Consider the following 25740-nt stretch of genomic DNA (forward strand, 5'->3'; position numbering starts at 1 on the left):
TTTCCTGTCAGTTGATTTAGTACAGTGAATTTTACTGACCACGTTTTACTTTATTGCTGCAAGGTGAGGGAACTTAGTGTGACTTATTAACATGTCCTTTTGGATATGAATAATACTTTAAGTTCCATTGACAACAAATAACTAATCAACCGTTTTTAAAGCTGCAGTGTTATTTTGTTGTCCACACATGCATAAAGAGCCCTTTGGTAACACTTTACAATAAGGTACACAAAAAAATAGGTAGTTACTGTTTTTGAAAGGGTAGTTACAATTTTTCAGAAAGGTAGTTACCCTTTTTCAGAAGGGTAACGAATGATTAGTTACCCTTTTTCAGAAGGGTAGTTACTGTTTTTCAGAAGGGTAGTTACCCTTTTTCAGAAGGGTAGTTACTGTTTTTCAGAAGGGTAGTTACTGTTTTTCAGAAGGGTAGTTACCCTTTTTCAGAAGGGTAGTTACTGTTTTTCAGAAGGGCTGAAAAAGGGTAACTACCCTTCTGAAAAACAGTAACTACCCTTTCAAAAACAGTAACTACCTATTTTTTTGTGTACCTTATTGTAAAGTGTTACCAGCCCTTTCTTCTGTCAACATTAAAGGTGTACAAATTTAGACTGTTATTGATAGCTGACCTTTCTGAAGTGTCAGCGAGACCACATCTGTGTGTGTGTGTGTGTGTGTGTGTGTGTGTGTGTGTGTGTGTGTGTGTGTGTGTGTGTGTGTGTGTGTGTGTGTGTGTGTGTAAACGCGTGCATGCATGTGTTTCGTCTTTTACCACTAGCTCATAGGCAGCCCTTACTGAATCTTACTGTTGTCAAGTAGGTGCCTTTTAATAGGTGGTATGTTATCCACAGGAATACTCTTAGCAAGCCATTCTGACGGGTCCAGGGAGGATGATGACAATACATTATGTCTGGTATGCAGTGGTCCATTGGTTATACAGGTGCAGGCTTGCTAGGGTGGAGCTTAAGACGTTACGACGCATTACAGAACAAGACTAATGGCATGTCCACACGGGAGGTGTTTCAGCCGTGTTTTTCCATCATCCATCTCACACACCGAATAGATTTGCTTCTATTTTCATCAATACAGCTGTCTACATAGGCTGTGTAACAGCTTGCATTTCACTGCGCTATATATGCGCGTAACCAGAACCTGCGTCATTTTTACACTTAAGTCTATTTTCTTCTGCGTGTAACAACAGTGATTGTGTATTCGGCTGAGTGAAAGTGTATACAGCCATGCATGCTTCTCTGGGAGGCTTTACTTAGGCAGCATGCTAACATGCTCACAATGACAATGCTAACATGCTGATAATAAGCAGGTTAATGTTTACTACTGCAAGTTCATGCCAGTTATGCTAACATTTGCTAATTATCACATAACACAATGTACAGCTATGGCTGATAAGAATTACATTCATTTTGCCGGTATTTAGGAGACTCCTCCGAAAGGTGAAGTAACAAATGTACTGATTTTAACCCAAACCACAACCTTTTTCTAAACTTAACTAAGCAGTTTTGTAGCCTAAACCTAACCAAACTGCGATTGTTTCACAATGTTCAAAACCGCGGCTGTTACGTTTAGGTATGAGGACATAAATGGCTCCTGTGGGTCGCATTTCCTTCCACCACTAGGGGCGCTGACTTATTAAACTCCTATGGGTCGTATTAGAGGGTAGGATCAAACGACCTATGTGGTCATATGGTTTGGATGACTTGTTGGTATTTAGTCATTAATGAAAGTATTGAAAAGTTAAGGACTCACCAAAATGTTGTACTTTTTGGACTTGTCTTCCCAAATAAATACCATTGTTGTCTAGCGCTGGAATTTTGTATTCACCTTTTCAAGACAATTTTGTTCTAATTTGATTTGCTGTTGGGAAGGTGTTGGGGTTTATTTACATGCATAAAAAGTCAGGAAATTACGTGTTTATAGTCAAATTTCCCTTAGGGGTTGGTGGTGGTGGTGGGGAGTGCTACTGTGGAAAGTAGGGCGCCTGATTTAGAAAAATACTATATCCACCCCTGATTGCAAAGACATTAAAGAAAAAAACAATGTTACCCTCATGGTGGCGCTAGAGTAAAAGTAAGGGGACAGAAGTAATTAGGCTTCAACCTCTCTGGGCCATGAATGTCTTTATAAAATATAATGGTAAAACCATCCAATAGTTAAATAATTCAGTCTGGACCAAAGTGAAGAACAAACAACAGACCAACTGACTGAACACTGACATTAACATTAACATCCATAGAGCCATGCCACTTGTGTAGCTAAATAGACAACCAAGATAGCAAGGACTCCTGGACTGTGTCACTACATATAGTCACAGGAATTTGTACCAACCCCCTCTGAGAGCCCAGAATGGGCTTTAAGCATAGGTAGTAGAGGAGCCACCAGTGTGCACAATTCATCTAGCGGAGTCAAGTGTTGACGTGAGTTGAAGATCCGAAAGCTGGCCTCGGATAAAAGCTATACTGAAGCTGGCCATGGTCAAGAAAGCACTACATTGCAATCCTTACAAAGTATCTCTATCTGTGCCAGACCTTCAGATGCAAATGTGCAATAATGCTTTCCATTATACTTTAGTATTTCCCTTTTAGGATGGCAACATGAACCTTATCTTAGAGGGCGTGACATAATCAAGCATGTGTCAAGCTTTTATGGCCACGGCTTCTTATCCTCATCCACATCATGCCTGCAATTATCTAATATCCAAACCTTAACATATATAACCACCACCCCTCCTGCCTTCACTTAGAATAGCCCATAATAAAAGGAGCGCAGGCTGGCACATGGATCTTGTGAGAAAATAACTCTTTTATCTGAGCAGTGGCACTCGCTCACATCTTTCCACTGATGCTTTCCAAAGAGATCTACATTTGGAACAGCTGATACTGAGGTTCACTCGTCTGGCCAATGTTAAAGTGGCACAGTGGTGCTGAATGAGTGGATGGCATATGAGTGCATGAGGACATTGTCTGGCAATGACATCATGCCACTTTCACTTATATTTCAGCCTTGCTTTGATGTCTGAGAGCTGACCAGGTGAAATGCCTAAGCAAATCTGTGAGAAAAATAAAGCTGCTGATGTAGTAGTATAGTAGTGATGTAGTGTTAGATTTTCTATTAGACTCTTTTTCACTGCATTCATTCCTGTTAGTCAGACGTCTATGATCATGATAAGTATCATTGGCTCATGCAAGGGTCAATCACTACATTACAATGGAGTGAAAAGTACAAAATGCTGAATTCTGTCAACCAACCATCACTCAACCACTAAAATACAAATTGCAGTTCATCTAACCCAAAACTTGCCCTGGCCTCTGCCTGTCCTGCTGTGCTCTATCAATCAAAAAGAAACAACATAGCTGAGTGAAAGTGCCAGTGTCACTCATGGATCTTCATTTTGTACATAAAAGCTGGCACTGCATTGTTATGATGGATGTTGGGGAAAAGCTGACATGACAGAACAGATACAAATGGTGGAAGAGAGAAGATGAAGGATAACAGAATAATAAATGACAGTGAAGGACATAGAATAGCAGAGATGCAAGATAAGAGTCATAGGCTAAATTCTCCTGTAGCTTATACATGTTGACATCATCATTACCTGTCTAGACATGATTACCTCATGGGAATCTTCACTGCGTGACAATGCATATTATGACTTCAGTGAGTCTTTCAAAATGAAGATAGTTCCAAAAATTAATTAAACTGTTCGTTTCCTGTTTATGTCTGTAACATCTGTAGCTGACAGAGGATAAACCAAAGCTGCATAACAGCAACACAATATGAATGACAAGTATATTGAGATGAAATGCTGGCCATGAATCCTACTGGTGTGGTTATTTCTATACTTCTTATCACTTGAATTAACTGAAATGTAAATAACGTTTTGCAACAGCAGTCTGAAAAAGACCAACTGATGGATGACAGACTCAAACAACCATTAATATCATCTAATAAATGATGTAACTTTATGTACTCTACTGTAAATGTGTGTTTAAGGCAACCACTGTTTTGTAATACCTTTCAATTACTGGTAATTCAATAGTGCTGAGGATGTTTGAAAGGGTGAGACTGGGGGCAAAGAAAGGAGGCAAATCAGTCTTCTGTAATATTTGTCATACATCTATTTGTCTGTATTGTATTGTATAAATGTTACTGACAGAGTCTACCAGTGGTCTGCCTGAAGTGGTTGTTTTAAAGCTCCACTCATCAATATTGTCTATAATAACAATGTATCAGATTACATGTGCAATATATAAATGGTCGCTCATAGTGACAAAGTTAGAGAGAATTATCACCAGACTCTGCAGTGCTACAGAGCCTTTTAGCGCCTTTTAGCTCATTGTTTTGGTTTTATATGCCCCAAATTCCATTCTCATAAATCCCTGTTTCCAGTGACAACAGGCACAGCTGCCAGCTGTTTTTTGCTGAAAAAACTCTAATATGCCCACCTGCCCAGCACCAATGTACAGACAGACAAAGTAGCTGATGAAGAAAGGTAAACAGCTAGCGAGACATATTTCTCTCACCAAAACAGAGTGATAGTATGTGGGATTTGTATTTTTCAGATTATTTCTGCCCTCAAGTGGCCAAAAATCATTAATGCATGCAGACACAAAATTAAAAACTTCTCAAAGTCATGTCCAAAAAAACAGAAACTAAGTGGCATAGCTAAAACCACTTGCATGTAAAGCAGACACAGACTTTGTTGTCTATGTAAAATAGGTTTTCAAGCTGACATAACTAGTGACAATATTTCACATTCAGCACATCTGCACAGCACAGTATGGCATGCCTTGCTGTTTTTCTCCCTTCAAGTGAGAAGTCAGCAGCTGTCGCACATTCAGGGGCAGCTCACACCAACAGAGGCTGTAGTTGTATAATGAGGCAAACACTGTAATTACATCAGCGGGAGATGAGGATGCTTTTAGGCAACCAGAGTGCTAATTTCTCTGCCTATCTCACTCTTGTGTAATTTCCTGTAGTGTGAAGCTACACTAGGTGATAAAACTTAATTTTCTGAAACAGCAAATGTGTCAGGCTCAAGGACTCTTACGTGCCAATTATATTTTCATTTAAAATGAAATCCGTCTTGCAATAAATTCAAATTGTATGCTTGATAAAAAAAAATGTATAACCAAACATTTTACTGTCTGCCAGATGTAATCTTTTACAACATTCCACACATGCTTTTAAACCTCCCCAATATATTAGGGATACACACTGTTGCATACAGACATATCTCAACAAATACTGGATTGCCTTTACATTTGGTACAGACATTCATGTTTCCCAGAGGATGAAGTCTAATAACGTTGATGATCCCATGACTTTTCCTCTGGTGCCTCCATTCGGTTTTATGTGAAATGTCTCAACAATTCCTGTATGGATTGCCATGAAATTTGGTTGAGACAGTCATGCCCCTTTCAGGATGAACTGTAACAACTGCGACAACTAATAATCATCAAGGCCAAAATTTTAATGTGTCCAATACTTTATTTTATGACCAAATAGTTGCAAAAATGTATGACATTCTCAACATCCTCAGCTTTACGTTGTGTCCAAGCTAATTAGAAAATGTAAGCATGCTAACACACTAAACTAAGATGGTAAACATCATACCTGCATTTAGCTTATATAGTAGCACATATATGCCCTAGTACAGCCTCATAGAGCTGCTATGGCTGTTGTTTCCACTAGGCTTTATTGAGTATTCATACTACATAAAGTATGATCCATTAATAACGCAACCCTGATATTGAAACATCTAATCTGACTCTTGGAGCTCATAACCTCATACACCTCTCTGCTTTTCCTTATCGGGGCATGGAGCGAAGGCAGAGCGACTTACACTTGGTATGCAAAGTGTTTCCCACGTGTGTCTTCCAAACACAATTGCTGATAGTACTCTCTTTGAAACACATTTCTAATATTACTCGGCACTTCATCCATCTCAATACCCTTTACTGATGTTGGTAAACCAGGCCTCTCCTGTGTGACTGCTGAGTGGATTGATAAGTGGTGTTGTGGCTGATGAAATGTTGCGTAGCTGGATGCTGATGCGATGTCTGCCAGAATGCTCACCAGAAGAGCAGAAGGGAAGATGAATCATAACCAATGTAGAAAAAATTATATATACATATATATATATATATATATAAACATAAAGACGAGGAAAAACAGCTGGTGAGAGAAGAAAACTGAACAAGAACACAATGGATGAGAGAGTGAAATGAGAGTGTGTACAGAGGCAAAGAGTATGTAGGGAACAATGAAAAGTGACATGACCGAGAGTAAGAGCATCATCAAGAGGATGTGATGCCAGTCAACTAGTGGATATGCCAGCTGGCTCAGACTGTGTCACATGAAAATGTCTTTGAACCTTTGAGGTTAACACTATCAGGTGTTCTGTGAGAAAATACACACATGTGGAGTCTTGACGTTGTATTCAAAGAATCAGGTTGTTATCATGTAACAGTGTCTTCTTATAATAATTGTTCTTCGTTTCTTTGTCAATTATTTATTTCGTTGTTGTCTTTTTGACTACACCTTGCAATTCATCTAACCTTTTCAAAGAAATTGTTCTCTTAGTTTGAACTAAATGTCCCAAGTAAATATCCCAAGACAACAAAAGTAGAGGAGGTGGATACACTACTAAGAGCAACACATTTACCATATAAATCAACGACAGTAAAACAATACCACAAACTATATCTTAAAAAATGAATGAATGAATTTGAATAAACATCTGTCTGACATAGTTTTGTGAAAACAAATCGACGATTAGTCCTTTATTGTATCTGTCTCAAACACAATATGTTTAGAAGTACCCTACAAGCATGATCCATGAATCCCAATGACAATTCAGTCCAGTATCAACTGTCCCACTAAATTCACCTGAAGTTATGGTCCATAGTCAACTATAATGTCTTCAGGCATCATTACGCAGGAGCTGTGAATGAAACATACAGTAGTTCATTCTATAAAAGGTTATAACAGAAAAATCTACAATACATAAATTCTACATGAACATTATGCGAACCTAGATACCCCAATAAAAAGCTGAAATATTGCCAAATTCAGATTTTACCTAAAGGTGGGAATGCTCTTTCCCATAGCTTCCACACAACCAACTAGGGACACCTAAACAAACCAAAAAAAACAAGCAAACATGGGAGCATAACATGGTGATCATTGTATTCTGGTGGATATCATGCTTGTTTATCTTGGCGAGAACACAGAGTACAGAGAGTACTGACAGTTTTGGACGAGCTGTGTGCTTGATGTGTCACTTGAGATGCTCAGGTGTTAGCGCTCCCAGCTATTGCAGCTGAATTTGTACTGTTAGGTCAAATTCTGGGATATGTATCCATTCGCCATTGTTGTGTTTTCAAACACATTTCCATCCTTAAAGTAGATGGAGTTTCTAGTTGTTCTGAAGGCAGCCAATAGAGGGCATCATCTCTATTGATCTATCCATCCATTTGTTAGACTTTTCATATTCTATTACTCCTATTGTAGGGCTGAGAGACACCCTGGACATTAAAAAAATGTACAGAAGGACTTCCACACTTGAATACAGTTACAGTAAAAGCCAAAACTATCTTTGGCCCAAGGTTTCTATCCTTTAAGACCCATCTGCACTTTCATACCGCATATGCCTATATGTGGGTGTGCTCATAGATATGGATATATATAAAATATTGTTTAATATCTATGGGTGTGCTGCTAAATGGAAGTCAGCCATCACTAATCTTATTATTTACACTTGTGCTTTAAATGCCGAGATAATTTAAAATATCTGCCATGAAAAAGGCCTATTTTAATGTTTGTGAAATTTCATACAGAAATGAAAATGTCAAAACCATGGTGGAACTAATAGCTTTAAAGCAGTATTTCTTTGCAATGTACAAATATTGGAATTAAACACAGTTCTTAACACAAATCATTGGACATTTATTTCATCTAATTTTTGCAAAAGATTTGCAATTAACAACTGCACATATATTGATGTCCTTTTGCCCATCTCTGCACACACCATGTTCACATACTGAGTAATTATTGTGATGTTCCATATCAGCAGTAGAGAAAACAGCTGTGGTTGCTTAAACAGAGTTGGCAGAATTAACCGCATTACCAGCTCTTTCCATCATTTACTTGCTAATGAGCCTGTTAGGGGAAAGTATTTATGCAAAAAAAGAAGAAAAGATCAGCTTCAGAATTCTGTCCTTGATTTATTTTTAAAGCTGTAAATCCTCTTCATAGATTTTCAGCTTTTTTTTCTGGCCTGTAATTAAGTAATGGCTCAATTAATCCTATCAGACCTGCACTGCGAGGGATAGCAGGGACATTCATTAGGAGGCAACAGGAGGGGATTAATCCAGACCAAACCTACAATAGAAGTGGTACACAATTGTGCACATGATGGTGCAAACAATTGCAGCTATGGAAGCCTATGGGGGACTTAATTCAAATGATAATGTAAATGTGAAAATTAAAATTTAATTCCACAATATTATATATATATATATATATATATATATATATATATATATATATATATATATATATATATATATATATATATATCATTTTAATGCAATAATCCAATTTTCATTTACATATCCTTGTATGGGCATTTTATGGCTATATTAAAATGATAATGCATTTTGATAACAATATGAGAATTTAAATTCAAATTCCATTTTACTTTTCATTTTCAAAGACTTAAAATGCTGTAGAGTGGACAATATTAAATGTAAATGCAATATAAACAATGCAGCCTAATCTTCCATTTAAACAAGCAATATGTAGGTCACAACTAAAATCATAATGCAATTTCTACTCATTTTAAAATTAAATAGCAAACTTCATTAGAAAATTAATTTTCAAACACTTAAAATGTTCTATAGGCACCAGTTTAAAAATGTAAATACATGAATAAAAATCCTGTCCGAGTCTGTGTAAGGAGATCTGAACAAGCAAGATATTTGTATTAAAAAAAAAAAAAAATGTTGATACAGAATAATTGAAAAGTTGCGGGAAGAAATGGGATTGACTAAAAAATTAACAATGTACTATTTTCTTTTCACTTTACTCTATACAGGATAAGCAGCAGAGAAAATGACTGCTATCTCTGTCACAAAAGCTATCACAGCACATTAAGTTCCAGTATGTTGTGTCACAGCCAGTACATTTTTAGCACAGACATTTTAAAGGACATGGGAATAATGCTAATGTACAAGTAGCAAATTGTCCTGCTGTCTGTGGGGCAAAGCAATCTGTTCAGGCTGAGATTTTTTTTAGGATGTGGAATGTGACCCATGAATCTCCTTCTTCCTTCTTTGGTAACAGCGCTGCTCCGCTACATCAAAAGAGACTTAATCGCTAAATCACTTTTGACCACATGACCCAGAGAAATATTTGTGTTTTTAGCCAAAGAGGGATGAACTTATTAGTGAACGGAAGAAAAATGTCATGAATGTTTATATATTTATTTATTCATGAAATCTCCACAAAATCCTATCAGAATAGTACATCTTATTGCTTTTTTTTTGCTTTTTGTCACATCTACTTTTTCTGGTCTTTTTAGTTTGTTTCCTTCCTTGTTTGATTCGGTATACTGTGCTCTGTTGGGAAATGGTGATATTCAACCAGCACTTAAAAATCATGTGAGAAAATAGAGTAAAAGATCTGCAGCCACTTGTTAAAATAATATGTCTGAGCGTCCTGCAACATAATGGCCCTCCTAAATGAGGATAATGAAAGACAGCTAATGTATACTTGACTTTGAGAACTTCTGATGGTCTGCTAAAGTTCTCTATTATGATATCCTATTTTATATACCCAATGGAACCATTACACCTTAAACAATCCCTCACACAACATGGCTTCTTTAATCAAGAAGGCAATAAGTCCCATCTGCTAACTATCACTGACAGGCTGGGTTGTTGGTACCAGACTGTTGTAGCTTAAGGTACTGGCACAAAGCTCTGCCTGCCTTTCACACACTTAGTTTGGTGTTAGAAGAGTGTAATCTCCCTCTGAATAGGCCACTTGTCTCACAGCTTTTAGCACATGGTCAAAGCCTCGCAGTGTCAACTCCTCACACAACTAAGATGTCCCTGCAAAACAGGTGGACAATGCTCAAGGCACTGTCAGGCACACATTTCTCATCACATAGCCCTTCAAAGACATCAATTTTGCAGCCTATTCATGATTCAGATTGAAACTAGTCTCGCTTTGTCAGATCTTCCTCCATGGAGGAAGGTCTGGCTCGTCCACACAGCATTCCGGGATGGGAGAAAAACGTGCTCTGGTTCATTGGCATTTCTTTAAACCAATCACAATCGTCATGAGCGGTGCTAAGCACCGGACAGAGCCACGGTGCCGCTGCAAAATAGCCTCAGGAAGGAACTTGTTTTGGTGGAACATGTGTACGTTCAAAAGTTGTTTTAGTCGTGCAACAGAAAACTCAGATTGAACAGATAGTCTAGCTAGCTGTCTGGATTTACCCTGCAGAGATCTGAGGAGCAGTTAACCATAGTTAGTATAGAAAACAGTGAAATCCGGCGGAATTTCCATTGGCAAAGGAGCAATCCCGGAAGTGATGACACATGAGCTAATGTGATACATGTTAACTCGTAGTGATGAACCCACAGAGAGTTATCCCCCCAGCTCTACTGTGCGTTTTAGCCTGTTTCACTGCTTTACTGTTTTGGTTCATGCCCACTGCTCTTATCAGCTGTCAATGAAAAAGCTCTGATAAACCAAAGACTGTATAGTCTGTTTGATAAACCCACAGCACACTACCTGCTCAGCACCAACAGCAGACAAACAAAATTAGCAACTAGCTGATGAACACAGTGGAGCATTTTGCAGATTTTCAGTTGGTGGAGACCAAAAACAGAGCTAAAAATAGAGAAAATATTGTGCATTTTGCCCAGAGATGTTACTCTGTATCTTCTGGATGTGTAAATAGTTAACAGTTTGCTAACAATTTAAATGTTGTGTTTACAGCGGGTTTCTGTTTACCCCACATGGCTGAAAAATCTGTTAATGCAGGTTTAAATCTCTGGTTCCTGTACTGTATATGTTTATACTGTACACATCATACATATGCAGTAGCTATAATAACAAAAAGTTGTACTGCTGAAACAAATGATACGCCTAATGTAGTGGTTATAGCTTCATGTGAAGATTTCCTTGCCTCGCTCTGTTTCAAGTAATTGTTAAAAGTGAATACATGTCATTTTTAACTATTTCTGAAAAAGAAAAGGGACTTTTAAGGCTGAGAAAAAAAGTTATAGCCCTAATATGGTTTTCATTGTATCTGCCATATTTCCAGCTGCGCTCCCCCCCCCCACCCCACACACACACACACACTAAATTGTCTCTTCTTGCATTTTACTTAGCTGCACTGCAGAGAGTTAACAGCACAGTAGTAGATCCACGCTGCTGATTCCAGTTTGCTATTGATGTCCTGTCACCCCTGGGGACCACTTATAGTGAGAAGAGACCCAAGTCAGCACTTAGTGAGCACTAGCCAGTGATAAGAAGCACATACCATCAGCTAATGCACAAATAAAAAAAATTAAAAAAATACAATGAATGTGTCGATAATTGCACAACAGTTACAGCTGACCGTGTACATTTTCGCTGAGGTGAAGAAATCCTATCATTTTCAGTAGCGTAGCAAGTCTGTTTGTTTTGCTGTCGTGTGGGTTTCATTGATCACAATCAGGGATAAAAGCTCCCATAATCCTTAAGATGCTACATCTGTTCACAACTGTCATCGTATGTGCAGTGTGACATGTTGTGGAGTCATCCATGTAATGTGTGTGTCCAAGTGCTTAATAAAGGGAGAAATCTGATGAGGAACACAAAGAGTAATCATCCATGTTCTGTATTCTTTCCAGCATGAGATTGAAATTAAAATGCACATACATTGCTCTTAACCATATGCCCCTTCCTTCCCCTGAAGTGGCTGACACCAGTCGCAGAGCTGGGAATCTAACCTCCATACATCATTGGTCAGCAAACTGGGGAGGGGGAGATATATGCTGCAGTGTCTTTTTTCTGCAGAGGGCAGAGAGAACATACTACAACATAGCTGCTGCTGCTGCATGCCTGCACCGCTCCTTGTATGACATTGCCCTTTCCCTCTTCCACATCTAAAATCTCTTCATCTCACTTAGCCTTTTTTTGCTGTTTCGTCTTTACCATGGCTCATGTGAAGATGAAGCAGCTTATTTATCCCTTTTTTTCTTAAAATATCAGTGCAAAGTCAAGCTAACAAAGACATTTGCTTTTTAGGAATCCTTGCTCTTGTTTTTGTTTCACTCACTTGAGCTATACAGTAGATGCCCATTACGTCAGACAATTACAATGCACTGCTGTGAGACTGCAATTAACTCCATTAGCTACTTTATGAGGTTCGTGGAGTAAATACACAGGCACAGGCACACAATATGAGAGCGTACAGTGCACAATCTTTCTGGTGTATATCAGTGTGGAGTGAGGATTTGAACACGTTGATAATGACGTTACTGTGTAAGGTAATGTACAGGATTACATAACATAGGTTACCATCCCCCATGTATAATAGCAGTGAATAGCCGAGAGAGGAAACTCACCTTTGGTTTCGAGGCATTCCAACACTCCGGAGATTCAGTCTGCAAATGAGGGAGAGGAGATTTACCCGAGCCGGTAAGATGAAGAATGTGGCACACACGCGCCCATTGATGGAGCAATTATCCCTCTTGCATGAGTGGATTCAATCACACGTTCGCATGACACGCACTAGCCACACTCGGGCTAAGTGAAACATGTACAGCAATGCCTGTCACTCAGTCCACAGTTCAGTAGGGGGTGTTTCTCCTTTCTTTAATCCCTCATTCCAGTGTCAAGTTGTTTCTCCTGAGAGAATCTGATGTGAATGTAATTCCTGTCAGCTTATTGTGCCTGTGTTTGCCTCCTTCCCCTCCTGAGCTGTTGTCAGTGCACTTCATGATTTAGCCCGTATTAAAACAGAACGGGGCTGTAACAATTCCCTGCTGCATCATTTGCTCTGGTTCTCATCACAGCCCTTCCTATCCCCATGTGCCTTTTGCTTTGGTTTATTTTAATAGCTGTGTTTTCTGCAGAAGACGACTCAATGTCTCTCTTTTTTTTTAAATCCAATTCCTAACTTGACCACCACCACCCTGACCATGCTAGCTCTCTCCACTTTTTACAGGTCTTCAGCAATCCAGCCATTGGCACAAAGCCCTGTAAGCTGCCTACAGTAGGGCTAAGCACTGGGCTAAACCAATCAGGTGGCCTGAGGCCTATCCCGAAAGGACCTGCTTTATTTATCTGAAGAAAGGATGAAGAGGAAAAGAGAGGGGATAGAAAGGTGCATGTATGTATTCGTCTGTGTGACTATGGAAGCTGAGGGGGGAGTTTATTGCAGTTTTGTTTTTCTTCGGGCAAGTTTTCCTGCTTTGCACATTGTGGAATTACAACAAATATATGCAACACTATTGCTCTCATCCACAATCTGAGAGAGAGACAGAAATGTGAAGAAAAGGCCACAGGGTCAGTGTCCTCCCTTCATAAATCTCCACATAATCAATAATCTGGGACCAAGAATGCTTGTACCAAATTTCTCGGAAATCCAGAGGGATAATCAGGGGATCAACACTTCCTGGGGCCTTACATATCTGTAGCAAATGTCATACAAATATATCCAATAGTTGTAAAGGTATTTCACCTTGAACCACAATGGAACACTTATGGTGATTCTGGAGGAAAATTTAGGGGATCGCCAAAGTCATGAAGAATTATCCTCTGGAGACCATGAATGTCTATACCAAATTTCATGGCAATCCATCCAATATTACATGTGTTGAGATATATCAGTCTGGACTGAAGTGGTCGACCAACAAAGCAACATCGCCATCCCTAAAGCTGCTAGCTTGGCTAAAAAGAGATTTTCAAACCATAGATATAAAACCGTTTTATATCTATGGTTTTCACATTATCCTGTGTAGAGTATCTGATAACATCTGAACATGAATTTAAAAGAAGGCTAGAAATTCTTCTTATCAAAGTTAATTATGTATGTCAGTGAAATAAGTGATTAATTTAAGCAGCCATTTGACACACAGTGTGGCTTTGAACCATGCCAGTGTTGGTTTGGATTAATGGCATACTTGGGAATGATGGGACATGTGCTCTGTTGCAAGACAGCTGATGTCAAGCTAATTAACACAGTGTGGTTCAAAGTGGCTGTTGGTATGATTAAAGATTTTAAATACCACAGCGGATATTCCAGTGAAAGATATTCACAGTGTTGGAGCGTACTGTCAACAGGATGTTAAAGCAATTATTTAAAAAATAACTATTTCAGTTTGAAGTGAAATTCACTTATAAATGAAAAGACTGACTTTGAAGGACGCAATGACACATCACTTACCCATCAATTACAAGATGCTAATAGATTTTTCTTTCAGTAGTGCAGAGTTTGTTGATCATCTGTGGTTCCAATTTGTGACTCATCTAGCACCAGCAGCAGGTCACATCTGCTTTTACATAACTGCTGACCTTTTAAAATGGGTTTGGCCATGTGGTTATCTCCAGAGTTATTGCTACTTGGACTGTCTCAGTAATGCAATTACTTGCAGCCTAGAGCTGTTGTGATATAATATACTGTTCAATAAATTGGTTTCACTCCATTTACTGCAATGTATATCTTGGGGGGAAATGTATTTCATTTAAGAGTCACACTTTTTAATAACTAACTCATCATTTTAACCCTCTGAGGACAAATCAGCGAGTCCAAGCGATGTTTAACAACACTCGTATTCAATAAGCGATCATCTATCATTTTAGATATGTATTTACTATTTGATTCATATATTACGCTACTTTTGCGAACCCAAGACTTTTGTTTATTCATTTCAAGCACCAAAATAATTGAGTGTAGGTTTGTTTTCACAAGAGATTTGAGAAAATTTAAAACGCGACCATCAACTTTTCAGCTTTAGGACCAAATTATCTCTTTACACATTGCTCTGGAACTAATTTGGGCCTCACTTTACAGAAAGCTGAGTTTGTTCTGAACATATTGACATGAAACACATGGGGATCAGGTTATATACAAATACCCTTAAAATGTGAATATATATATATATATATATTAGGGCTGTCAAACGATTAATTTTTTTTAATTGCGATTAATCGCTGAAGGTCTGTAGTTAATCTCGATTAATCGCATATTTTATCACATGATTAAAATTCTATTATTTTGCATTTCAGAACAGTTTTTAAGTACATATTAACAATCGAAAGCAATTCTTACCAGTGTATCTTGACTGGGAATCAAATGAATGCAAAGAAAGTTACTTTATGAACTTGATTTTAAGATTTGTAATTATTTATTTACTGTAAACAAAAGAAAAATGTGTGAATCTGTCATTATTGCACAATTCCTCCAAGTACCTAACTAAAAAACTAAAAATCCCTATCCTTATCACAGTCAATATAGTGTTTAGTAACTCCTAAATAGGGCTGTCAAACGATTAATTTCTTTTAATTTCTCTGAATTTCTGCGATTAATGCAATTAATGCGATTTAAAAAAATGAATCGCATCGCAGCGGCCCTTAATCGCATCGCGATTAACGCGTTAATGCTGACAGCCCTAATATATATATATGTGTGTAAAAATGCCTTTAAACCTCAGAGGGTTAAACAAAAAAAGAAATGAAAAAATAATGTGTTAGAAATAAATGATTAACAGTCCTAGATGACCCAGATCAATTTAGCAAAAAAAGCTCAAAATAAATGCAAACAAACTGATTAACAAGATTTGTTGACCCTGGGTGATGTTTTCATAGTTTTGCAAGTATAGCTATGTTGGAGCTACCTGGTTTGAGTCACCCAAAGAGGGGAGACATGTAAGAAAGGTCCTCGCTGGACCTGAACTGGGAACATTGTGATTACGCAGTCAGACCCCTATAGGCCAGGACACCCAACATGAATTATTCATTTTACATGTATGCCCATATTGTACAGTTATGATAACAATCTGAATTCTGGCAGTGTGGGATCTTATACTAACAGGACTTTATGTCACCAGAGGAGGGTGACATGCAACAGAGAGGAGTCCCCTTGTTTCCTGTCACGTCTCTACCATCTGCCATCATATAATGGCCTATTTTCGTGTCTTATTAGACCCCAAAAAACATTGATAACTCATTTTGTCACTCACCGACTCAGGCCATAGTGTTCATTAGGGCTCAGGCTGTTGGGCAATTCCCAATAAAATAAGAATCCCAAAAAGTCACGTATAAATGCCAAATCCCACAATCCCCAAAAATACAGAAATGATTAGCCACACTGCAACAAGAGAAACAAAGGCAGAGAAACTTGTTGCAGGTGAGCAACAACAGATCATATGCTACAGTTTGCATATACACTATCAGAGAAAGAGTATCTGTTGTATTATTTTGTAACAAAGCTTGAAACATGCTGCATACCTACAAGGAAGACAAGTAGAGCTGCTCAATAACAGTATTTTACTGCCCTCTAGTGGTTCTTTCAAACTAACCTTGTGTTTATTTGTCCAGTTTAAGTTTCACTTCTCTGGTGTTCTGAATGAGGGCGTTCAAAGTTATGTAGGCTAATGTAATAAAACTATGAAGAATAAAACATTATCATATGACTAGAAAGATTTCTGTTTTTCGACTCAGTGGTTGGCCCAAAGGAGTAGAACGGATAACACCCACCCCCTGCATCAGCACTTTTAAAGTGCCCTTGAGAGTGTGTTGCCACTGGCAGCTTCCAGTTTGTGTGTGTGACTGTGCTTATGATGAAAGAGAGTACTTTTGCTCAGCACACATACCCTTGGTGTATAAAGGTTAAAAAATGCACCCTAGGTCTATTGATTCTATTTTTTACAATATGTTATAGATTTTAATGCAGTGTTTCTGCCCCAGGGCAAATGCGGAAATATAATCTGTGATTGTAAATGATATGCACAACTGGGACAAAAATAACATTTTATCTTGTATTCTTTTAAGGTGTAGCCTACTAACCTAAAGTGGTATTCAATAAGTACTGCAGTGTTTACTATGGTTTCTACGGGGTTGTCTTACTTCTGCATCTTTGCTGTTGCAGAATCTATTTTAGGGAACTTCATGCCGCAGGTGAGAGAATCACTCACTTCCATTTGCTAGGGAAAAAAATAATGAGCTATATTGTTGTTTTTGGGCAGTAGCTGTTCTGAGAAGAGAAACATGCATTTATTTGGTCACACTTTTTTTGGATTGTTCAGCTGCTCATGCATGATTGCAAGGGTGTGTATTATCAGTGTCATCTCATAGTTGAACTTTGGGCTTAACAAATAAAATGAAACCATAATTGCACGTACCGATCCTGAATAAGGTAGCTGTTGAGCTGTTAATTCATTTCAGTTACAGAGCCAAATATCTTTTGTGCAATTTACACATGTATTTACTTATTTGAATTCAGTCCTGGAAATATCTGATCATATTTCAAATATAATGTTTGATAAGTGGATTGGAGGTAGTATCTGGCATTCCAGAACAAGACTGGTTTTCCAGAAAGGGTGACACATCATGGACTGTAGACAAGTTTAAGCATTGTCATCTACAGTGACAATGCAATACAGTGCTGTAGGTGTGGATCATGCTCTGTTTTCAAATGATTCATCGCCTGAAAAGTTTGAAATAATTTCATACAAATCTAAAAATAGCCTACAATACATGTAGTCTATCAGACAGCACATACATATACACAGATATCTTAAACGTGTTCTTTCAAACTTATCAGAGGCTTTATAGCTAACACAATTTACAGCAAGCTTGCAGCTTCGCTCCTCCACAATAGTTGTCTTGCACGTCTACTCATTTACTTACGGTATGTATCCCACACAGTGGTGAGTGTCGCAACAGTTCTTCCATCACTTTCTCAAATCAACACGAATGTGACCTTGTAGATAGAATAGAATAGAATTCATGTCGTAAACTAATCTTTTATATAAGCTAGTTGCTAAAACAGATTTAAAGATTAGTTTTTTTTTACACGCGATTAACAACCGAGCCTCAAAGCCTACATTACGGCGTAGAAACAGGGTTTTTCTTTTTAGGTAACGTCACTAACCCATGTCAGACTGTGCGTGACAACGAAAACACGACTTGGCCTGTTTGTTTACGCCACACCTTACTAAACAATTTAAGCGTTATCGGTTTCTTGAGCCTGGTTATATTAGCCTACATCAGCCACTGTGAATGTTTAGTAATCTCAAGTCCTTCACACTGGGTCCAGTCTTTGAAGTAAGTAAGTTTGAATTTCATTCAAACTTTCCAATAGGCTACCTAACCTACTTGTGTTTATCCACCTGCATGAAACAGTTAAATTCTGTTGTGGATCTAGACAGTGATGTGGAAGTGAAACCGGAGTTGCCGCCTCTCATTTCCTTAATATCTAGCTTTGTCAGTGTGCGCTTCATAAGCGTATACTGAGACGAAGAACAGATATGGTGCTGGAAGTGATCGCCTTCGGTTTAAAGTTGACGTCTAGATGCAAAAGATAATATGCAAAGGCAAACTCTGGTAAGAGCTCTGCAAGTTTTATATCCCAAATATTAGCCTTCTTGGGGTGTGTGGATTGTCAATGTGACACTCAGTGCTATGATTATCATACAATTGTTGATAGTAGCCTAGCCTAATAACAAATCTGTATGTTTTTGGAAGAGAGATTTCTGTAGACACTTTCAAAATTTCTGTTTCTGAATATACTGTTGTAATGTCAGGAATAGAACGTAATTCGAATTTTTTTTCCTCACTATTTAGTAATGTGGCAATATCTGTATATTAAAGCAGCACTAATAGGGCTGGGCAATATATCAATATTATATCACATTGATATATGACACTAGACCAGGGGTCACCAACCTTTTAGAAACTGAGAGCTACCTCATGGGTACTGAGTCATACAAAGGGCTACCAGTTTGATACGCTCTTCTGAAATAACTAATTTGCTCAGTTTGCCTTTAGTTATATATGATTATTAATGATTAATGATACTCATCTATGTGAAGACACTGATCACGTTAATGATTTCTCATTATCAATATTACCAGCAATGACTTAACAAGGTGGGAAACAGATAATATCAATATTCAATTTTCATTTTTAGAACAGGCCTGAGGGCTACTCATGTGGTCCTTGGGGGCTACCTGGTGCCCGTGTTGGTGACCCCTGCACTAGATGTTGTCTTACATTTTGGATATCGTAATATCGTGATATGACACAAGTGGTCTTTTCCTTGTTTTAGAGGCTGCATTACAGTAAAGTGATGTCATTTTCTGAACTTACTAGACTGTTCTAACTTTTCTATTATTTGCCTTTACCCACTTAGTCATTGTATCCACATTATCTGGTGATTATTTATCAAAACTCATTGTGTTAATATTTTGTGAAAGCATCAATAGTCACACTACACACTACACTATCGCCACAATATCGACATTGAGGTATTTTGTAAAAGATATTGTGATATTTGATTTTTTTCCATATCGCCCAGCTCTAAGCACTAATCAATATTTTAAATTAACAATAAAGCAATTGACGGTCAAGGTAAAATATGCTCATATGATGATTTAAGCTCATTGTTGTTCCCCCATTTTACTGCTAGGATTCACTCTTAGTAGCAGCACGATATGGAATGCCATTTTATTCAACATTAAATAAATAAATGAATACATAGATAAATAAATATGCCTATTAAATAGGGCTGGGCAATATATCGATATTATATCGATATCGTGATATGAGACTGGATATTGTCTTAGATTTTGGATATCATAATATCGTGATATGACACGAGTGTTGTCTGTCCCTGGTTTGAATGGCTGGATTACAGTAAAGTGATGTCATTTTTTGAATTTACCAGACTGTTCTAGATTTTCTATTATTTGCCTTTACCCACTTAGTTATTGTATACACATTAATGATGATTATTTATCAAAAATCTCATTGTGTAAATTTTTTTTGTAAGCACCAATTGTCAACCCTACAATATCACCACAATATCGATATTGAGGTATTTGGTCAACAATATCGTGATATTAGATTTTTTCCATATCGCCCAGCACTACTATGAAATACTTCCTGAAATAGATTAATGAGGCAATAAATAAATAAATGTAAATATAAATTTATAAGGTAGTCAATATAGTTCAATAAATAAATAGGTTTTACTTTTATTTATTTCAGGGGACTTTTATATTATAAGTACACATTTATTTATTTCAGGGCACTTTTATTTCATAATGTGACATTGTCGCCGCAGGACTGTCGCCTTTTGTCGGCTAAATTTAACTGCAGTGACCTCTAAAATGAAGTGACCTCATGGTGCTCGGTGCCTGGCTGACAGTCACCTTCTGTTGGCGAAACTCAACTACAACGGCAGCTGAAAAGACTGGGACCTCACGGTGCTTTGAACCCGGCTTGTCACCTTTTCTCTGCTGTTTAACTGAAAAGATCGCTTTCACATTTATTTATATATTTACATATTTGTTTCCTCATTTATTTATTTCAGGTTGGATTTCATAGGCATATGTATCAAAGTATTTTTTAATTGATTCAATATTGAATAAAATGGCATTCCATAGTGGCAACTAACAGACAGCACCAAACAGCAGACAGACAAAGCTAGCAACTAGCTGATGCAAATATGGAGCATTTAGTGGCTGAACAGCCAGACATTTGAATCCCTTCAGCAGTTGGTCGAGTCTACAACAGACACTATTATAATATTGGACTTGCATTTTGTTAGAAACACAACTCGAAATATTTCCTATTGTTGCTTTTTTCCTGTAGAATGTGTAACTGTTTGCAAACGTGTTTGCCATATTACCTTTAGAATATGATATGTCAGTGTCATTCTTGTTGTGCTGCCCCCAAGTTGCCCAAAAAAGTTTCAAGGGTTAATTTGAATCTGTCTCTCTTTTTTTAAAGGTTTTTGAAATGATGCGTGCCCCTTGTTCCCTTCTCCCGGTGGTGATCACCATATGTTATTTAATGGCGGGACCGCACAATTGCGTGGCAATCCCGAAGAAGACTTCTTGCTATGTGCAAGACGGCAGAGCTGACTGTCGCCACCTCAGCCTCAGTGCGGTCCCTCCAGACCTTCCCAGGAACATCACCAGCCTGGATATGTCTCACAACCGATTAAAGGGGATCCCCCCTGCGACACTAACCCCATACCCAGGACTACTCCACCTCAATATCGGGTACAACAGTATCACCAAGCTGGACCCGGGTTTGTGCCAGACTCTGCCCCTGCTGCAGACACTGAACATGGAGCACAATCAAGTGTATGTGCTGAAGACGGAGGACATGAGCCATTGCACTAATCTAACACGGTTGATTATGGCTAGTAATAAGCTAAAGCTACAAGGAGAGCCCTTCTCTGCACTACAGGTACAGATGTCAGTTACACCGATGAGTTGAATTTGTAATTAGCTGGCAAGAAACTGATGCCCCCCCCCTTCATTTTACCCACAATTGTTTGATATGCCTCTAGTGCATTGCATTCTTTTTATTCTCCTTTCATCATTCACAGAGCCTGAAAGTTCTTGATGTTTCCATGAACAAACTGCAGTCAGCTAAGCTCAGTTCTCAGCCTCAGCTGCCCAGCCTCGTGAGCCTCAGTCTGGCATTCAATGTCTTCACCACTCTCAAGAAAGATGACTTTTCATTTCTTAACCAATCGTTTCTACAAGTCCTCAACATGTCATCTGTGCCCCTAAAAACGGTAAGAAACTAACCTAGAAATGGGAAATGAAATGACACTGTCACAATTGGAACCAACGCTAGAACATATCTAAAATGGCACCTTGCTTTCAGTTGTCTATTTCGTTCCCCTTTTTTTGTCTTACTGCAAGGCCTCTTTGTGATGTTTTGTTGCAGTTGGAGCCTGGTTGCTTTACGCCCATTTCAAGCCTCCGTACTTTGATCATGGATGGAAGCAATATGGGCACACTGGTTATTTCTAAACTCTGCTCGGAGCTGTCAGGGTCATCCATTGATGTTCTGTTTCTTCGGAAGATGAAGCTGATCACGCTCTCAAACAACACCTTCAAAGGGCTACAGAAAACAAATCTAACCTTTCTGGATCTGTCCCGTAATGGCATGGTTACAATTGAACCAGGCTCATTTCAGTGGCTGTCCAGACTTCTGACTCTAATTTTGACAGACAACAACATCAAGCTCCTGACCATGGACACATTTCAGGGGCTCAAAAGTTTGAAAAAACTCCAATTGACAAAAGCTCTTGTGGGCGGTCATCCCACACCAGTTATCAAGGATTTCTCCTTCCAACCATTAAGTGCTCTGGAAAGTTTGATATTACAGAGAACTGCAGTTCATGCAATCACAGAGTACACATTTACAGGCTTGACAAGTCTTAAAGAACTCGATATGAGCTGGAGTAGATATGACTCACTCAGAAACATCACCAAAAAGACCTTAGTCTCACTCGCGGGATCACCTCTCAGAAAGCTAAATCTAACAGGAACAGCTATAGCACAGATTAATCCTGGATGCTTCTCCGTTTTGAGAAATCTCACCACTCTTCTTCTAGATTTCAACTTTATCAAGCAAAATATCACTGGCAAAGAGTTTGAAGGCCTGGGCCAGGTTGAAGAGATTCACATGTCCAATAACCACCAGACAGTCAATCTAGGCTCCATGTCGTTCGTTAATGTGCCCAAACTTAGGTTCCTGACTTTGGCAAGAAGTCTTAGAGCCGAAGCCGTGAACCTGAATCCCTCTCCATTCCGTCCCCTGCCCAACCTCACCTTCCTGGATCTCAGCAACAACAATATTGCTAACATCAGAGAGAATATGTTGGAGGGGCTTGTGAACCTGAAGGTGCTGAAGCTCCAACACAACAACTTTGCCCGTTTGTGGAAGAGTGCCAACCTTGGTGGGCCGGTGTTGTTTCTCAAACACACACTGAGGTTGACAACCTTAGAGATGGATAGTAACGGGCTGGATGAGATCCCAGCAGAGGCTCTGAGAGGGTTGAGTGACCTTCGTCAACTCAGCCTGGCCAACAACCTCATCAATAGGCTTAAGGACTCAATTTTTGATGACCTGAACTCACTGCAGGTTTTAAATTTGCAGAAGAATCTGATTACGGCTGTGAGGCCTGAGGTGTTCAAAACTCCTCTAAGCAACCTCAGGCTGCTTGTCATAGACAAAAATCCATTTGACTGCACGTGTGAGAGCATGCTGTGGTTCGTGACATGGTTGAATGACACAAATGTGACCAGTGTGCCAGGTCTCAGGGACCAGTACATGTGCAACACTCCACTAGGGTATTTCAACCGCTCCATCATGGATTTTGACGGCCTTTCTTGCAAAGATATGACCCCATTTCAGGCTCTTTACATACTAAGCAGCACAGCTGTCATCACGCTCATAGTAACTGCGCTTCTGGTGCGGTTCCAAGGCTGGAGGATCCAGTTTTATTGGAACATATTGATCAATCGCACATTAGGATTCAGCGACGCCACAGTTGAAGAGGGCAGGGAATTTGAGTATGATGCTTACATCATACATGCAGAGGAAGACAGCAGCTGGGTGGAAAGAAGGATGGTCCCCTTAGAGAATGACCAGTGCAAGTTTTGTTTGGAGGATCGAGATGCAGTCCCTGGCACGTCACAGCTTCAATCCATTGTGGAAAATATGAGAAATTCCAGAAAAATCTTGTTTGTCGTCACTGAAACTCTTCTCAAAGATCCCTGGTGTAGACGGTAAATCAAACATACACTGCTTCATTTAAACATTATTATAGATTCTACATCAGGTTAAGTAAAAATCAAAATATGTCATTTAGAATTTTGTGAGGTATAGTATATTTAGTCAGGGTTACATACTGTAGGTACTTGTGTTATATATGTGTGACAGAGTGAGTTCTCACAGTTGTCTCTCAACCCTCCTACCCTTATCTCTCTCCTTATCCAGATTTAAAGCCCATCATGCACTTCACCAGGTCATTGAAGCCAGCAGGGACTCTGTGGTTCTGGTCTTCCTGCAGGACGTTCACGACTACAAGTTATCTCACTCACTCTTACTCCGCAGGGGCATGTTGCGTCCTTGCTGCATCCTGGACTGGCCTGTCCATAAGGAGAGGGTGCCGGCCTTTCACCAGAAACTCCTCATAGCACTTGGCATGACTAATCGTTTGCAAAATTGAGTAACCCTATCCCATTGGTAGTAATGGGGGAATTTCCTGTGTAATAACTTCCAATGTATGTTCCATTTTTACTAATTGCAACCAATTGCAGATTATTTTGCTCTCTGTGTGAATGTCATGCTTACTATATACACACACACACACACACACACACACACACTGTATACTGACCTGTCATATTGTATTTACATTGCATTGCAGCTTTACGTCAACAAAAATTCCAATAAAACAACAAAGGTCTGTTTTTTTCTAATGGTAATGAGTGATTGTGTGCGTGTTTCTGCATACACAGATCGCTATCTAGCTAGCTATCTTATGTTTTGTGTGATTTCTTTTCATTTCGCTACAAGTCCTACAAGGTAGAAAACTCATCATGTTCTCCGATGTTGTTTTAAACAAACTCCAGCTGAACTGTTACATTTTGACACTTCTTATTTAGTCATTTACTCTGTATGTTTTGTAATGTACAGTATAAAATATCTAAAATTAAAAAGAAAGCTATTTTAAGTGCAGTTTTAACATTATTTGAGGTTATATATCTGTCTTGATATGTAATAGCAGACCATGACTTTTAAATGTATAATTTAGCTAAAAAAAAAAAAAAACATGTTGCAATTATTAGTCTATTTCTATGTATAGTGATCATATTATTGCATAAATCAGTTTTGAAAAATAAAATGATAATTTGTGTCATCATGTCATCTAGTGGTTATAGTAATGAACTACACCATTTATATGCTTCAAATACTAAACACATCTTCCATTAGTGATCTGACCATGTGCACATAATGAAGTAGAATATTTTTAGTATTTTATTTGGTCACAATTGTCAGATAGATATTCTTAAAAAGCATATAGACAATTTGTTACACATTTGCTTTTCTAAGCTTCTGAATATCAGTGAGCAACTTGTTGTCGTCTGAAGTTAAGCCATGTGCTTCTAGTTTTCTTAAGGCTTTACACTGACTCAAGCCTGTCCAGACCTTTTTGACACCAGTGGTGTTAGAAAAGTTATGTTTGCTATAGTCGTTGCTTCATTTTAGTGTTAAACTATTTACATGAAGTCTGAGATAATCATGAGAGCCCCTGAGGGCAGAGCACATGTGGAGGAGACGCCGGCCCTGACCGGAGATAGAAGACAGTATCTCTTTGTAATATTAGGCTACTCCATTTTCCTCTATAAAAAGCTGCTGTTAAAGACTATCATTAGTCACTTTTTGTACTTATGCTGAAGTGCTGTAAACTGACTCTACTTGCTGCAAGTAAACTTTTGAGAGAACTCCAGTGATTTTGTCCATTCTTTGATAAATAATTATCCTAACAAGTGGCGGCACCAGAGATTTGCTTTTGCTGTTGCTATGGGGTTGCTCAACTTTTCAGTGAGGGTGCTCTGAAATTTAAGGTTTCTCATTATTGTACTGGTTGCCACAGTTTCATTTCTACTGCAACACCCCTAACAC

At 38.6% G+C, this 25740-nt stretch overlaps 2 protein-coding genes across 6 annotated transcripts in view; one reads left to right on the forward strand and one right to left on the reverse strand.

Annotated features, from left to right (window-relative positions):
• The window catches only part of sorbs2a (sorbin and SH3 domain containing 2a), a 67608-nt gene extending 54455 nt beyond the window's left edge, over positions 1–13153 (reverse strand). The window contains exon 1 of one of the 2 annotated variants that reach the window (XM_036000952.1): positions 12642–13153. The gene's annotated coding sequence lies outside the window, so the exon portion shown is untranslated. Of the gene's footprint in view, positions 1–11372; positions 11387–12641 lie in introns of those variants that run through there. The other variant, XM_036000951.1, reaches the window with a different exon arrangement.
• Positions 13154–18060: 4907 nt separating this feature from the next.
• Positions 18061–24792, forward strand: tlr3 (toll-like receptor 3). 4 transcript variants are annotated; one of them, XM_031302318.2, is made up of 6 exons: positions 18063–18349; positions 18501–18624; positions 21034–21498; positions 21641–21832; positions 21988–23837; positions 24049–24792. In XM_031302318.2, exons 2-6 carry the CDS (start codon positions 18607–18609, stop codon positions 24278–24280), a joined length of 2757 nt encoding a protein of 918 aa, XP_031158178.1. In that variant the 5' UTR covers positions 18063–18349; positions 18501–18606; the 3' UTR covers positions 24281–24792. The 4 variants fall into 4 exon arrangements, with proteins under 4 accessions (XP_031158177.1, XP_031158179.1, XP_031158178.1 ...); XM_031302317.2 differs by lacking the exon at positions 18501–18624 and having other exon boundaries at positions 18061–18345; XM_031302319.2 differs by lacking the exon at positions 18501–18624 and having other exon boundaries at positions 18062–18349.
• The last annotated feature ends 948 nt before the right edge of the window (positions 24793–25740 follow it).

This window comes from Sander lucioperca, chromosome 4, assembly GCF_008315115.2.
Source record: "Sander lucioperca isolate FBNREF2018 chromosome 4, SLUC_FBN_1.2, whole genome shotgun sequence".
Taxonomy (NCBI): Eukaryota; Metazoa; Chordata; class Actinopteri; order Perciformes; family Percidae; genus Sander; species Sander lucioperca.